Source organism: Gallinula chloropus (assembly GCF_964237585.1).
Source record: "Gallinula chloropus genome assembly, chromosome: 20".
In the NCBI taxonomy this organism is placed as follows: Eukaryota; Metazoa; Chordata; class Aves; order Gruiformes; family Rallidae; genus Gallinula; species Gallinula chloropus.
The window spans coordinates 4,901,691-4,915,534 of NC_140105.1; the positions used below are offsets into that span (position 1 = coordinate 4,901,691).

At 55.4% G+C, this 13,844-nt stretch overlaps 2 protein-coding genes across 2 annotated transcripts; one reads left to right on the forward strand and one right to left on the reverse strand.

The window, feature by feature from the left end:
* Window positions 1–499: 499 nt before the first annotated feature.
* Window positions 500–3,341, reverse strand: ATP5PD (ATP synthase peripheral stalk subunit d). Its single transcript, XM_084273394.1, has 6 exons — window positions 3,285–3,341; window positions 2,799–2,929; window positions 2,060–2,156; window positions 1,213–1,284; window positions 814–876; window positions 500–702 (listed from the first exon to the last, which is right to left on the reverse strand). Exons 2-6 carry the CDS (start codon window positions 2,918–2,920, stop codon window positions 571–573), a joined length of 486 nt encoding a protein of 161 aa, XP_084129520.1. The 5' UTR covers window positions 2,921–2,929; window positions 3,285–3,341; the 3' UTR covers window positions 500–570.
* A 120-nt stretch (window positions 3,342–3,461) lies between these two features.
* On the forward strand, window positions 3,462–11,083 carry KCTD2 (potassium channel tetramerization domain containing 2; the record flags this gene model as incomplete). The annotated part of the gene is made up of 6 exons (XM_084273545.1): window positions 3,462–3,767; window positions 5,463–5,571; window positions 6,172–6,263; window positions 6,941–7,036; window positions 9,727–9,852; window positions 10,536–11,083. The coding sequence occupies 6 exons, from the start codon at window positions 3,462–3,464 to the stop codon at window positions 10,563–10,565; spliced, it is 759 nt and encodes a 252-aa protein (XP_084129671.1). The 3' UTR covers window positions 10,566–11,083.
* Between the last annotated feature and the right edge of the window lie 2,761 nt (window positions 11,084–13,844).

The window sequence follows — 13,844 nt, forward strand, 5'->3', positions numbered from 1 at the left end:
TGGGGAAGGGGCTGGAGGGCAAATCCTCTGAGAAGCAGCTGAGGGAGCTGGGGGTGTTCAGCCTGGAGAAGAGGAGGCTGAAGGGAGACCTTATCACTGCCTACACTGACCTGCCAGGAGGGTGCAGAGAGGTGGGCGATGGTCTCTTCAGCCAGGGGACAGGAGATGGGACAAGGGGCAATGGCCTCAGGCTGCCCCAGGGCAGGGTCAGAGCAGATGGGAGGGAAAAGTTCTTCCCTGAAAGAGTTATCAGGGCTGGAACAGGCTGCCCAGGGTCACCATCGAAAAGGGCAGATGAGGTGCTCAGGGATCTGGTTTAGCTTAGGATGGGAATGGTTGGACTCGATGATCTTAAAGGTCTCCTCCAACCTTCTGATTCTGTGACAAACAAGCTTACAGGTAGAAGAAAATCCAGGGAATCCAGGCTATTTGCAGGTTACTGTATTGTTCCACGTGTCTTAAAATCTCACCACCTCGTGTCTAAGATCTAGGCCACAGGCAGGAGGGAAAGCTCTTTATTTGACAGACCCTCTAGTCTGGCAGTGGTCAGACAAGCTGCATCCAGACCGGTTACAGATCAGCAATGGGCCTGTGGGGCCAGAACGGGTATTTCTCCTTGTCCAGTTTGGTTTCAGGGAAGGCTTCATGCAGGTCTTCAAATGTCATCTGCTCAAAGGGAATCATGCTGTGCAGCTTCTGAAGCTGCAAGTGGGAGCAGAGAGAAACACGTTACAAGTCACTTGTCAGCAGGAAAAGGCAAAGCACAGACAGGAGTAGGAACAAGAACATTCAGTAAGGGAAGTCCAGGCTTACCTGTTGCTCGTACTGGGCGATGCGAGCTTTGGAAGCCTGGATGTATTCTGCACTGCTCTTCTCCTGCAGGGAAGCAGAGGGTGTGGGGAACGTGGTTATGATAAAGACAGTGACCTAGAGTGAACTGCAAGCCCAGGCTTTAAGCTGACATTAACATTCATCACCATGACACTAGGTAAGTGGACAGAATCTTGATCAAACCCAGACAGCCCAACCCTTCCATGCACAGAGACCCTCCAGCTCAGGCAAAAGCACGTTATGAAGACCAGAGCCAGGCTCTAGCTCAGGCTGCCCTGCCCATGCAGATGCATAAGCAGAATGCCCCCTCCCTCTTGCCCCTTCCCACCCTCACTGAAGTCTGAGGCAACTCAGGCATCAGGCAACAGCTTCAACACTTACAGCTTCCTGCTCCTGGGCGGTGACTTTGGCACTCTGTGTATCCACTGGCTCTGGAACCTTCAGTGCACTGAACTGTAAATCCAAAGAGAAACGTTCTCATTCAGTTTGTTTGATTGCAATAAACCTTCACACCAAGGCCATCTTCCCCAGCAGCAGGAGAGCATTCCCTCTTTTCATCCCAGGACACACTCCCAGCCATCCATGTCAATGAGCTTCCTACACCTTATCCCTGCAGCTTGACTGTGTCCTTCAGAAGCAGCACCACTCACAGCCACACTCCTCCTGATGCCCCCAGGATCCCATTGTCTCTCTCAGCCCCCAGGGCACACTGCTGGCTCATGGCCACCCTGTCACCCACCAGGACCCCCAGGTCCATTCTCCACAGAGCTCCTCTCCAGCAGTTCACCCCCAGCCTGTACTGATTCCAGCAGTTATTCCTTCCCAGGTACAAGACTCTCCACTTGCTTTTGTTGAACCTCGTTAGGTTTGTCCCTGCCCAGCTCTCCAGCCTGTCCAGGTCTCTCTGGATGGCAGTGCAGTGTTCCTGTGTGTCAGCCACCCCTCCCAGTTACACTTCAAACACTGTCTTCAGGAGAGGCACTGCCCAGCCCACTCCTGCAGCCAGGAGGGTTTTCCCCCCACCCAATTTTTCACTGCCAGGTGCCACAGGCTTCCTCCTGAGCAACAGCACCAGTGACCTCCTCAAGGTTAGTGACCCCCATCTGCAGGATGGGGACACCCCTAGCCAAAACCAATCTGTGCCAAATCTGGAGTCTTCCTCTCAACACCAGAGCCATTCCCCACTGAAGCCTCCAAAGAGCAACACCCAGCTGACACAGGGCCTGACCTTCTTCTGAAACTCATCCACCATGCCAGCTTTAGCAACAGCCGCCTTGTAGTGAGCCCAGTCGATGGCCGGGGGCTTCTCAGGCAGGGCAGCCAACCTGAAGGGACAGAAGACAGCAGTCACAGCCAGGCCTGGAAGCAACCTGCTGCTATCCTTTGCTCTTCAACAGAGACTGGATTGCCAGAGTTTAGTTTAGACCAGTTTAGTTTAGATACTGTCAGGCCTGTGATTAACAAGCAGTGATGAACCACTTCAGCAAAGCCCTCTGGGCTTGAAGCAGACTCTACACAGACAAGAGGAGCTCAGCCTGCAGGCCTGGGCCACTTCAGACTATAAAACTGTAAGACTACACAGCACCTCTGGTGCAGCCCCAGTCTGCACAACACTGAGGGAGAGGTGATCAGGGGTGTTAATTGTAACAGCCAACAGGATTTGTATCAAGCAGCAGATGCTGAAGCATCTGAGAAGCCTCATGAGCTGGTTGAGGATGCAAGAGGATAACAGAGCTCACAAAATGTTCTGAAGCTGCCCAAGCAAACTGCTTGTTCACTCTGAAGCTGTTTTACTCCAGGGAAGGCTGAGTGAAGGGAACTCCCCACAGCAAGCCTTGAAGGTGACCTGCTCTAACACCCCTCAGGAGGCTCCTGCAAGGCCAGTCACTGACACAGACACCCCAGGGGCTGAAGGGTGCAGCCGGGGGCTCGAGGCACCCCCAGGCGGGAGCCGGGCAGACACTCACCGGGCTGACAGCGCGTCGCTGCGGGTCTTCAGGGCGACGAACAAAGCCTTCTGGTTCGGGGGCACCCTCTCGGCGAAGGCCGCCCAGTCGATGGCCTTGAGGGCAGCTCTGCGGCTCGCCATGCTTCCAGGCTGCGCCCAGGACGGGGTGGGGGGGGACAGCGGGAGGGTTACGCCGGGAAGGACACAGCAACCGCGGGGCTGGGGAGGACGGTTCCGGCCCGGGAACGCCGGCACCGAGAGGCGCGGGCTGGGGCGGGAGGGGGGGACCAGGAGCCGGGGCCGCTCCCAGCCCCGCCGCGGCCTCACACCCCCTCCGCCACCCCCCGCGGCCTCAGGCCCGCCCCGGCCTGTTCCCTCCCTCAGCCCCGGGACTACCAGACCCCGCTCCCGACCCTCCCGCCGCTCCCCGGCCCCGGGCAGCCGCTCCCAGCCCCGCTCCTCGCCCCCAAGCAGCCGCTCCCGCCCGCCCCGGCCCCGCGCTCACCTTCACTGACCGCCACCGCCGTCCCCAGGCGCAGACGCGGGCGGCACCGGAGGTTCCGTCCCCGCCGCCCAATCAGCATCCGCCGCCCCGGAAAGCGTCGCTGCCGCCCTTCCCGCTGGGCGCCGCCACAGCCCCGGAAGCGGCGATGGCGACGCCGAGGCGCTGAGCGGCACCGCTATGGCCGAGCTGGCGGCGGCGGCTGCGGAGGGGCCGCCGCGGGGCCGTACGCCCAGTCCGGGCCCTGGGGGGGCACCGGGACCGCCCAGTCCCCGCGTTACCGGAGCGGCGGCGGCGGCGGGGGGGGGTTCGGCCGGGGCACCATCCCCGCCCGGCGCGTCCCGGCCGCCCGCCGCTTCCAAGTGGGTTCGGCTGAACGTGGGCGGCACGTACTTCGTGAGCACCCGGCAGACGCTGTGCCGGGAGCCCAAGTCCTTCCTGTGCCGCCTCTGCTGCCAGGACGGGCCCGAGCTCGGCTCCGACAAGGTGAGGCCGCGGCGGGGGCCGCACCCCGGGCCGGTCCCTCCGCCGCTTTACCCCCCCGCGCCAGCCGGTGCCGCGGCGGGGCGGCTCCCCGACTCGCTGCCCGGGCAGGGTGATACCGGCTGCCGGTGTCCCCGGGGCCAGCACCCCTGATGCTGCCGCCCCGGGACGCGGGTGGACCCGTGCAGAGCCGCCCCGCTCCCGCTGCCCCCGGCCGCACGTCACTCCCAGCACACACCATCCCCCCGTCCCGTTACGCAGTCGGGGGTCTGGCCGCATCCCCGGGAACAGCAGCTCTCCCCAGGCACCACAGGCTGTTCCTCCCACTGCAGGTTGCCTGTAGTACCCGCTGCACAGGGGGGTGTAGAGACGCTGTGGGTAGGTCAGGCGGAGAACTGGTTTGGGAAAGCACGTGGAGAGTCTGGCACCTGGGGAGGAATAACTGGGGGGAGCTGCTGGAGAGGAGCTCTGTGGAGAAGGACCTGGGGGTCCTGGTGGGTGACAGGGTGGCCATGAGCCAGCAGTGTGCCCAGAGGGCCAAGAGAGCCAGTGGGATCCTGGGGGACATCAAGAGGAGTGTGGCCAGCAGGTCACAGGAGGGGATCCTCCCCCTCTGCTCTGCCCTGGTCAGGCCCCACCTGGAGTGTTGTGTCCAGTGCTGGGCTCCCTGGGATAAAAAAGACAGGGATCTCCTGGAGAGAGTCCAGAGGAGGCTACAAGGATGATGAAGGGCCTGGAGCATCTCCCCTGTGAGGAAAGGCTGAGTGAGCTGGGGCTGTTCAGCCTGGAGAAAAGAAGACTGAGAGGGGATCTGATCAATGGTTATCAATATCTGAAGTGTGGGACACGGGCGAAATGGGCAGCCCCTTTTCAGTGTCTGTGGGGCAGGACAAGGGGCAATGGCTGCAAGTTGGAGCACAGGGAGTTCCACACCAACATGAGGAAGAACTTTTCCCCAGTGAGGGTGAGGGAGCCCTGGGACAGGCTGCCCAGGGGGTGTGGAGTCTCCTTCTCTGGGGATATTCCAGCCCCGTCTGGACACCGCCCTGTGCAATATGAGCTGGGGAGCTGCTCTGGCAGGGGGGTTGGACCTGATGAGCTCTGGAGGTCCCTTCCAACCCCTGTGATTCTGTGATCTTGTCTCTCTGTTGAAAGTTTAATCGAAAGCTGAATCCTGATTGTGACCAAAACAGCAGCCACCAGCATCTGTCACTACTGGAGATGCCATTTCAGGAGGGATTTGCAGTTTTTCTTGCCTTAGAGCAGACTGATCAGCAGGACAAACGATGCTTTAGGGTGATTTACAGCAGCAGTAGGACAGACTTCTGGACAGGCTTTGTCAGCGCTTCCTGCCTGGCTCAAGAGATGCTTTGGGGTGTGAATTGTTGGTTATGTGGTGACAGCAGTTACTGTATTGCTGGAGACAGGGCTGGTGTGTTGCAATGTGCCTCTCCAAGAGATGTGCTGAAGTTGAAGCATCTGCCAGCACAGTTGAGCTGTGACACTTGCAGCTGAGTTCAGATGTTGGAGTTCAGATTTAAACTCTGGTTTAAATGGTTGGTTTAAATGGTTTCAGAGGCAAAATCACTCCAGGTTCTCAGAGAGAAACTGTTCAACTGTTTTCAACTGCAATGATTTTTTCTTCCTGGCACCTTCTAACCATCCTGTCCCACCCTTCACTCCTGTCCCCCCCATCAGGATGAGACAGGGGCGTATCTCATCGACAGAGACCCCACCTATTTTGGTCCAATACTGAACTACCTCCGGCATGGGAAGCTCATCATAAACAAGGAGCTTGCAGAAGAAGGTAAGAGAAGGATCCAGGGTGGGAGCAGCAAATGCTGTTTGATGGCTGTATCAGACAGCCACCCCCAGAAACTTCCCTGGACAGGGTTCCTGGTGTGTGAGGGTGTGAGCAAGCCCTAGGAGTGCTGTTCAGACTGTTAGTTTCTCAGAAGGGTGCTCATCAGCAGGTATTAAATAGTTAGAGCCTGTATCCTCCTGAAAGCTGAGGTCTGCAGCTCACACCACAAGGCACCACCGTGCTGCTGAGCTCACAGGCCCTGGCAGCAGAGCCAGACATCTGCCAGCACAACTTCCCTCCCTCCACAGGCCATGGTGCTCCCCATGCAGACAGCTTGGTGCCTTTCCCCTCGTGGGGCTGTGTGATTGATACAGATTTACCAGGAGGTTTCTGATAATCCCAGGGAAGGGGGAAGAATCCTTCTTAGAGATCCCCCACCCTGTGGCAAGAGGAGGTGACAGCCCAGCCTGGGAGCACGAGATCGGTAGCACGATGTGTTCACCTGGGGGTGGGGGGTTTCTCACATCCACATCCTCAGCAGGATCCTCTTCATCCCAGCTGAACAAAGTCATTGCTTCTCTCTGCTCTTGGTTCCTTTCCCAGGGGTTCTGGAAGAAGCTGAGTTTTACAATATTGCATCCCTGGTGCGGCTGGTGAAGGAGCGGATACGGGACAACGAGAACAGGACCTCTCAGGTAAAGCACAGGGACTTTGTGTTGTGTGGTTGGTTGTTCTCTGGAGCAGAGCAGGAGGGTGGCTGTGGCTGTAGCACTTGTGGCAGTGGGCCCTTGGTTTAGGAGTCATCTGTAAGGAGGAGGGGTGGGGGGAGTGGGGACTCACCCATGTGGCTCCATAAGCACAGAGCACCAGGGCGTAGTTAGCACTGCAGGGCAAGGGCCAGGAGCAAGGACAGGCAGTTATAAAGCAACACTTTATCTTGTAAAGATGTAATCTCCATACACACTTTGGTATGTAAGGAACAGTTCAGACTCTCCCTTCTCCAAACCATCTTCCCTTTAGAGCTGGCTGGCAGTGTTTCCCCATTGCTGCTCAGCTGATGTTAACACACCCAGTATATTCCATTCCAGAAGAGAAACTCCAGAAGCAGTGAATGGCTTTGAAACTGAAAGGGGTGTTTGCTTTTGCTGGCCCTTAGATGAGTGGAAGGCTTTTAAGAGAAGTGTACCAACCACAGGCACTGGTTTTGGAAACAATTGGATGGTCATAGGGGTGAGACCTGAGAGTCTGTGGAGCTCAGGCTTCCTCAAGTAACAAGAAGATAGAGCTGGAGGCCCCTGAGAGGCTATTGCCTAGTTTGGTACTAGCATGATAGTTACTGAGCTCACACTTACTCTTATTCCCTGTGCTTTAGGGACCTGTGAAGCATGTGTACAGAGTCCTGCAGTGCCAAGAGGAGGAGCTCACACAGATGGTCTCCACTATGTCCGACGGGTGGAAATTCGAGCAGGTACCGTTACCAGAGGAGGGCAGAGGCCCTTTGAAAGCTGTGTGTGGGACAAGCAGAGTTTGCTTGTCCCAGAGGGGCAGTCTGCTGGTGAGGAGTAACTGGCAGGGCAAGGCAGAGTCACTCAGACTGCCCACACAGAGCTCATTTCCTCACAGGACTTCTCGCGTCCTTGTCAAGTCCCAGAGCAGTTCTTCCCTTCTCCTGCATTTCCTCACAAATACCAGGCCCCAGCACAACAGTTTTACCCAGGAAAATTAATAGGGCTGTGAGAAAACCCAGTGTGACTTCTCTGGAAGCTGAGAGGCAGGACCCCTGTGTTTGTGGAAGGGCTCTGAGCAGCGTGAGAAACACGTTCCCACGGGTGCCTGTGAAACACGGGCGGCTCAGGGCTGGCTGGCACTGGAGCTGCACGTGCCATTAGCTCCAGATTTGGTTTCTGGAATCACCTACAGGCCTCTTTGGTAGGAAACCAGCTGCCCTGCACGCTCATGCAGTCTCAAGACACTGCAGAATAGGCTCCATGTATTACAGCCCCACTGTCCTCACAGTCCAGCTGTAGTACAAGGGGCTGTTGTGGGAAACACTCTGACACAGGGTGAGGCATGGGATTAGCAACAGCCCTTTCATCACTTGTCCATATGTACCTGTTCTGTAGTGGCTGAAAACTCCAGCCACACAGCAGAGAGGCAGCCAAAAACTCTGCCCCTGTGAGCTGGGGGTGAAATCTTGTGACCAAGAGCCATGAGCTGCTTTTTCAGCCAGGCTTTGCTAGCTGCAAATTGACTCAGGAGGTGTTGCCTTTCACACATACACAAGCACTCCCTGTAAACCACAAACCCTGCACAGGAACCCACATGCTTACAGCCTTCCTAGCCTTGCTGTTCAGATCTAGAAGAATAGTATCAGGATACTGATTCCAAGCAATTGCTGGTGCATTCCCTTCCTGTTCCCTCTCTCTGCCATCCACAACCTTGGCACAGACCACAGAGATCCCTGCCAGCCTCCCTCATCCCACACACTGCAAACATCAGGGACATTTCCTGCAGATCCCAGTTCTGTGTGTGCTTCTTGCCCTCCCCTGGGCCTTGCATTCATCTCAGACATTCCCAAGGGCAGCAAGCTTGAACAGGACAGACAGACATGATGCTTTGGTCAGGGCTAGAGCTCACACAGCAACACAGCCTCTCTCCAGCTGTGAGAGGGTCCAGGCTGGGGCACAGAGCACTGGTGCAGCACAGGATATGTGCCATGCTGAAACAGGCCCTGCTGGGAGATGCACATTGCTGAGGTCTTCTTCCCAGATGTGCAACCCTTGTGGCATCTGCCCACTCTCAGATCACCTCACCTGGTGCTGAGACACGTTAGGAAAGGTGGCAGCTTTGTGTTGGTAAATGCCAGCCTGGCTGGCAGGGATGGAACAGAGCAGGCATCCTGTCACAGGCTCTGTGGATTCTTTCACTTCACTGCATCCCAAAGAACATCCAGAACCTTGCAGGAAAGCCTGGAGTGGTGACACCTGCTGCAGCCTCGTCCCTCAGGTTTGGGCTGTGAGAGGAGCATCTCAGGCTCTCTGCCCTGTACCATTCAGTCCTGCTTAAACCAAGGCTGGAGTAGAAACTTGGTATTTTAAAGAGAAATCCCTTCTCCTGTCCACCTGCAGTTTGGCAGTCAGGAAAACTCATCCAAAGACAGTGTTTGTTTAGTGAGCAGCAGGTGTGATACTGAAACATCCAAAAGCCTAAACAGTGAAGGCAGGGAGCAGGGAAGCAAAAGAAACCCAAACCTTTTAGAATCCTGTCCCTTACCTTTTGCCCTCAGCACGAGCACCAAACCCTATTTAAAGCCACACTGGAGGTCAGTCAGTACAACAGCCCCCAGGTCTTCTGCAGCTGCACTGTCACCACGTAGTCATCCTCCTGGGAAGGCTGCTGGCTGCATCTCTCCCAGTGAAACATGGAGCTGTGTCTTCTGAAATCCTTTAGGAGGTGGTTAGGATGCAGGCTGCATGTCCAAGCTTCCTAGGCAGAGCCAGCTGGGGAGACTCACAGTGCTTTCTGCAGATTGCTCAGATTTATTGTCTGGAACGCAGAACTGAGTTGTAAATGGCAAATTAGCTCTGTACTCAGGATGTCCTTTTAATTTAATAACAATAAATGAGAGACAGATGGGATTTCTTGGATCGAGTCCAGCCCCCCATCACAGCAGGAGCAGAGTATAACCCATTGATACAGATATCACACTCCATCTTGACAGCATCTACGTAAAGAATGGTGCCAGTTTGCCACATGTCCCTGAGTTAATCTAACAGCTGCCTGGGGTGGAGAATTGCCTTTCCAGTCTTTACACATCCAAGTCAAGAGGCAGGTGGAGAGCAGAGTTCCATGGAGCCTGGACTGGGAAATCTGCGTTGCCCACCCCACCTCTGAACTCCCTGGATGTTCTGTAGAGCAAAACCTGGCTGGCTCTGCCCTCAGGAGCTGGAAATGGTGTGTTCAGAGTTAGCTTGGGAGCTGGAATTTCTTCCCGGGGCTGAGGTGCCACTGGAGGGCTCTGGAGCTCAGCAGTGTCCCTGCCTCTCACACAGCAGAGCCGCCCACAACAGGCTTCCCTGGGCACCTCGCAGAGCAGCTGTGGGAACAAGGCAGCAGGCAGGACTTGCTGACAGGTGCTGTGGCTGTCTCCTCTTGCAGTTAATCAGCATTGGATCTTCCTATAACTACGGAAACGAAGACCAGGCAGAGTTCCTTTGTGTGGTGTCCAGGGAGCTCAACAACTCCACCAACGGCATCGTCAAGGAGCCCAGTGAGAAGGCGAAGGTGAGGCACCTGCTGGGGTGGTTTGAACTCCCCCTCTGACACTGGTGGGTCCCTGACTTGCTGTTCCATGTTCCCATTTCCTCCTGCATACGTGCTCTTCCCCTCCTGAAACATTCCAGGTTTCACTGCAGGACCAGAGCTAAGGCTCTCTGTACGTATCAAACGAAGCCCAAAAAACTGGGGGAAAGAGATGAAACTTGAAAAAGGACAGTGTAGCAAGGGCTGTTGAGATTGCTCACGTTTTGTGGTTGAAGGATATTGCAGGGAGGAACAAACTTTCTTTCCCAGCCTCTTTGAATCCACTCTCTTCCCCAGGAGAGCCACTAAGTGCCACACTCACCTCCTGGCAGCAGCTAAGCAGGATTTCTGGAGAAGGAACTCAGTTGGCTTCATCCTGGCACAGGCTGCCCAGGGATGTGGTTGAGTCACCTTCCCTGGATGTGTTTAAAAAAGGGTAGATGAGGTACCTGGGGATATGGTTTAGCTTAGGATGGGAATGGTTGGACTTGATGTTCTTCAAAGGTCTCTTCCAACCTTGTGATTCTGTGATCCAGCCTGTCGTTTGTTGCAGCCAGAGAGCTCCTCTCCCATTAGCCCACTCTCCTCTACCAAAAGGACTCTGAACAGGACCTTTTGCAGCTCAGCATGTCCCAGGTGTTTCTAGCAGCTCTCCTCTTTTCCAGATCCTCCAGGAACGAGGGTCCCGGATGTGACCTGAGTGTCGGCTCCCTTGAAGCTCCCAGGTGTGGAAGGGGCCATCCCGCTGGGCAGAGCATCTCTCCCCAGTGCAGCCTTGTACAGCAACCAACCTACTGCAAAGCCCAGCCTGTCCTGCCAATGGTGAAGAATTCTGGTCAGAACCAAAGGCTTCCCTCTCACCCTGGAAACCAAGGAAGGAAAAGCCTCTTCCAAGTTGGCTAGTCCTGTCCACAAGTATCTGTGTTATTTCCTTGGCCAGCCTGTATTGAATTTCTCCAGCAGTATCTGGGCTGGATTCCCAATTGGAGTCTTTGCAGAGGTTGCTCAGGTCCACAGGCCCTTGTCCTCACTCCCACCATCCACAGGCTGGTGTGGGTGGGCAGGTCAGTGTTTGAGCTGTGCCATTCCTTGCACCCAGGTGTGCCACCAGAACAGCGCAGGGACCTTGCAGCGCTCCCTGGCCTGACCAGCCAGGCCCCCCAGATCAGAAGAACAGGGCTTTAAAACAAAGAACAAAACATCCACTGGTAAAAAAAAGAACCCCACCCAACCTCTTGCCATTCTTTGGATTTGGTCGTTGTTCAATTCCCAGGAGCTCAGTTCAGATGCTACTGGAGGGTGGAGTTGTGCATGAGCCAGAGGTGGGTCCCACTGTTAACACATTTGGGCTCCTGGCTTTGTCCAGAGCCTGTTACTTTGCATGCTAAACAGAGACCTGTGTTCACCCAGAGTAGTGATAGAGTGATAGTTCTGTCCTTTACAGGGGTCTGCTGAGGAAGAGCAGTGACACCTTCCCCTCCAGTACCCTGCCACAGCCCGTTCTCACCCCGGTGCAAAGTCACAAGGTTAGGGACTCGTTGCTGCCAAGTTCAGCTTTGCCTTGTCTCAGCAGCATGGGCTCTCTCTCCTTCCTCCTCACAAAGGAAGGACTTCAGGCAGAGTTTCTTTTGTACTGTAGCAAGCAGGTAGGTTTGTTTTAACCCCTGAGATCCCCTGCAGAGGAGATGCCCTATTTACATGCAGTGATTTATCTGCAGCCCCCTCACGGCCCCCACCTCTCAGAGATCACCTGGACTTAACAGGGGCATCAGGGAGTTGGGGCTGGGGGGGGTTTGGTGAGAAGTTGCCAAACTGTTGTAACGTTTCTTGTCCAAAGTGATGTGTGTCAACTTGCTGTGACTTCTTTTTCTTTTGGAATGCCTTGGGTGGATGTGCAAAATGTTCCTTGTGCCTCTCTTGGACTCTGACCTCAGCCAAACCACAGTCACCGGTTCCTCTCTGGTCACCTGTGCCATCCCTCTGGAAGGGTGCATCCCTCCTAGTTTGGTGAATGGACTTTCTTAGGAATTTGCTGCATGTTTTTCCCCTTTCATCCTGGCTTTGTTCTTTGTGGCCCAGATGTCCTGTCCAGGCATTTGGGTCTTTTTGAGTCGAGTCCCAAACTGACATTAACCACAGAGCTTCAGAGATGCTGGGGTTCAGACGCTGACAAGTGTGGAGTGGATGTTCCTCTAGTGGAAGATTCCTCCCCTGGACTGAGGAGTTGGGCTTCTTTCTGGAGGAATTCAGCTGCCTGTGGTCTCCTGGAAGGTTTGAGATGGAATTAGGCAGGTTTCCTGGCTTACCACTTGCTGCTGCCAGGGCCTTGCAGTAGCAGAACGTTACCAGCAGTTCAGCAGAGACTGAGCCACACCACTGCACTCCCTGCCTCTCTCCAGTCCTGTACAGACTCCTGCCTGCCCTCTCCCATCCTGCTTTGCCAACGGGGGCTCTGCCTCATTCTCCAGAAAGACTGGTTACTTCTCTGCTCTAGTTTAATCCTGGTAACAACAGACTGTGCCAAACGTCTTTGAGTTCAGGTTGTGTCAGATAGGGGCTGCTGGAAGGCAGCTGGGTTTGCCATCACGCTGAAGAACCCAGCTCTGCTCCCCTCCATCTTCCCTGCTCATGGCAGGGTGAGATGGAACTGGTGTGATGAGAGCTGGGCCTCACCAACACTGTGATGTGTATAGATCTCTCCCCTGTCAGTACCTTGTAGCCTCAGTCATCGTCCGTCCGTGCTCAGAGCTGAGGACCTGGGAAGCACCCGTGTGCGAGTCAGCAGCCTACAAAGCTCTTCAACACCTCTCACCTGGCTTCTTCCCTTCCTCAGAGGGGGGAGTTCCTGGGGACTGGTCAAGAACTATCAGAGTAAAGGCAACAGGAACTGGTGGAGCTGCCTTGTCACACGGATGCCGGCCGAGCGCCTCGGTGCCAGAACCACAGCGACACCAGTTGCAGAGGGAGACGTTCAGCCCAGCACAGCTCAAGTGGGTATAAATGGTAGGTACCTCGTGGCTTCTGTGTGTCACCAAGTACCACACATGGTAAAGCCCATCACAAGAGCAAGGCCACCGTGCTCCCCTCCCAGCCAGAGAGCCTGAATACCACCAGTACCAGCTGAGGGGAGCAGCTGTGGGACTCACATACACAAGGAGGACTCTCCACGTTGCACCTTGGTTTCCCCTCCACCACAAGAACGTGCCAGGGGACTGGAGACTCTCTGGGTTCAATTGCAGGGTCTTTATGTTGAACACAACAGGATTATGGTAGAAAACCAGTCATTGGCACTGGACCCTCGAGTGCTGGGGTGAGGATTAGGACCAGGCATGCAGTCCATCCAGAGCAGGGACATTCCCAGAGGAGGGTTTCTCCTTTCCTGACTCTGCTAGGTCCCCTTTACCCCGAGCCCAAGGCTGGTCACAGCGTTATGCACCAGTTGCATCCCTTCTGTGCTCAAGACAGGGCTTTTCCTCCCATTGCCTTTCACTCAGTCACAACGACACCAAAACTGGCACTGAATTAGCAACAAAATTTGTCCCTTTCACTCTAAAAATAGGTAGCACGTTGTGGTGAGTAGGGTAGGAGAACAGGGATAGAGCTGGTGGGTATCCCAGCGTGCTGGTGCCTCTTGGGATGGTTCACTTTGAATCATCAATCCTGGGAACAGAGAGTGACACTTCGGGTTGGTTTAGGGGTTTTCTAAGACTTTCCCCAGTGGCCTAAATGGTTCCATTATGGCAAGACTGGAAATAGCCTCTTCAAGTGTCTTTGTTTCTGCACATTTTTAAGAATCAATGGGTTCTTCTCAGGGGTGACTGGGTGGGCTGAGGCAGGGGGGACAGGGCTCGCTGCGGGGCGAAGGGACGGGGCAGCTCCCCAGACCTGCACCCCAGCCCTGGGCTCCTCTGCCTGGGTTTGCCTGCAGACCCAGAGGTGTTGTACAGCATCACGTGTCAGTGCCCTTTGCTGCT

What these genes read in the sequence shown, in the direction of transcription:
- ATP5PD (XM_084273394.1), bottom strand. Translation starts at nt 2,920, where the DNA reads ATGGCGAGCCGCAGAGCTGCCCTCAAGGCCATCGACTGGGCGGCCTTC. An exon ending in CCGCCCAGGAGCAGGAAGCT is followed by an intron (nt 877 to 1,212) that starts GTAAGTGTTGAA and finishes GCTTCCCTGCAG; the next exon opens with GAGAAGAGCAGTGCAGAATA. An exon ending in TCGCCCAGTACGAGCAACAG is followed by an intron (nt 703 to 813) that starts GTAAGCCTGGAC and finishes TCCCACTTGCAG; the next exon opens with CTTCAGAAGCTGCACAGCAT.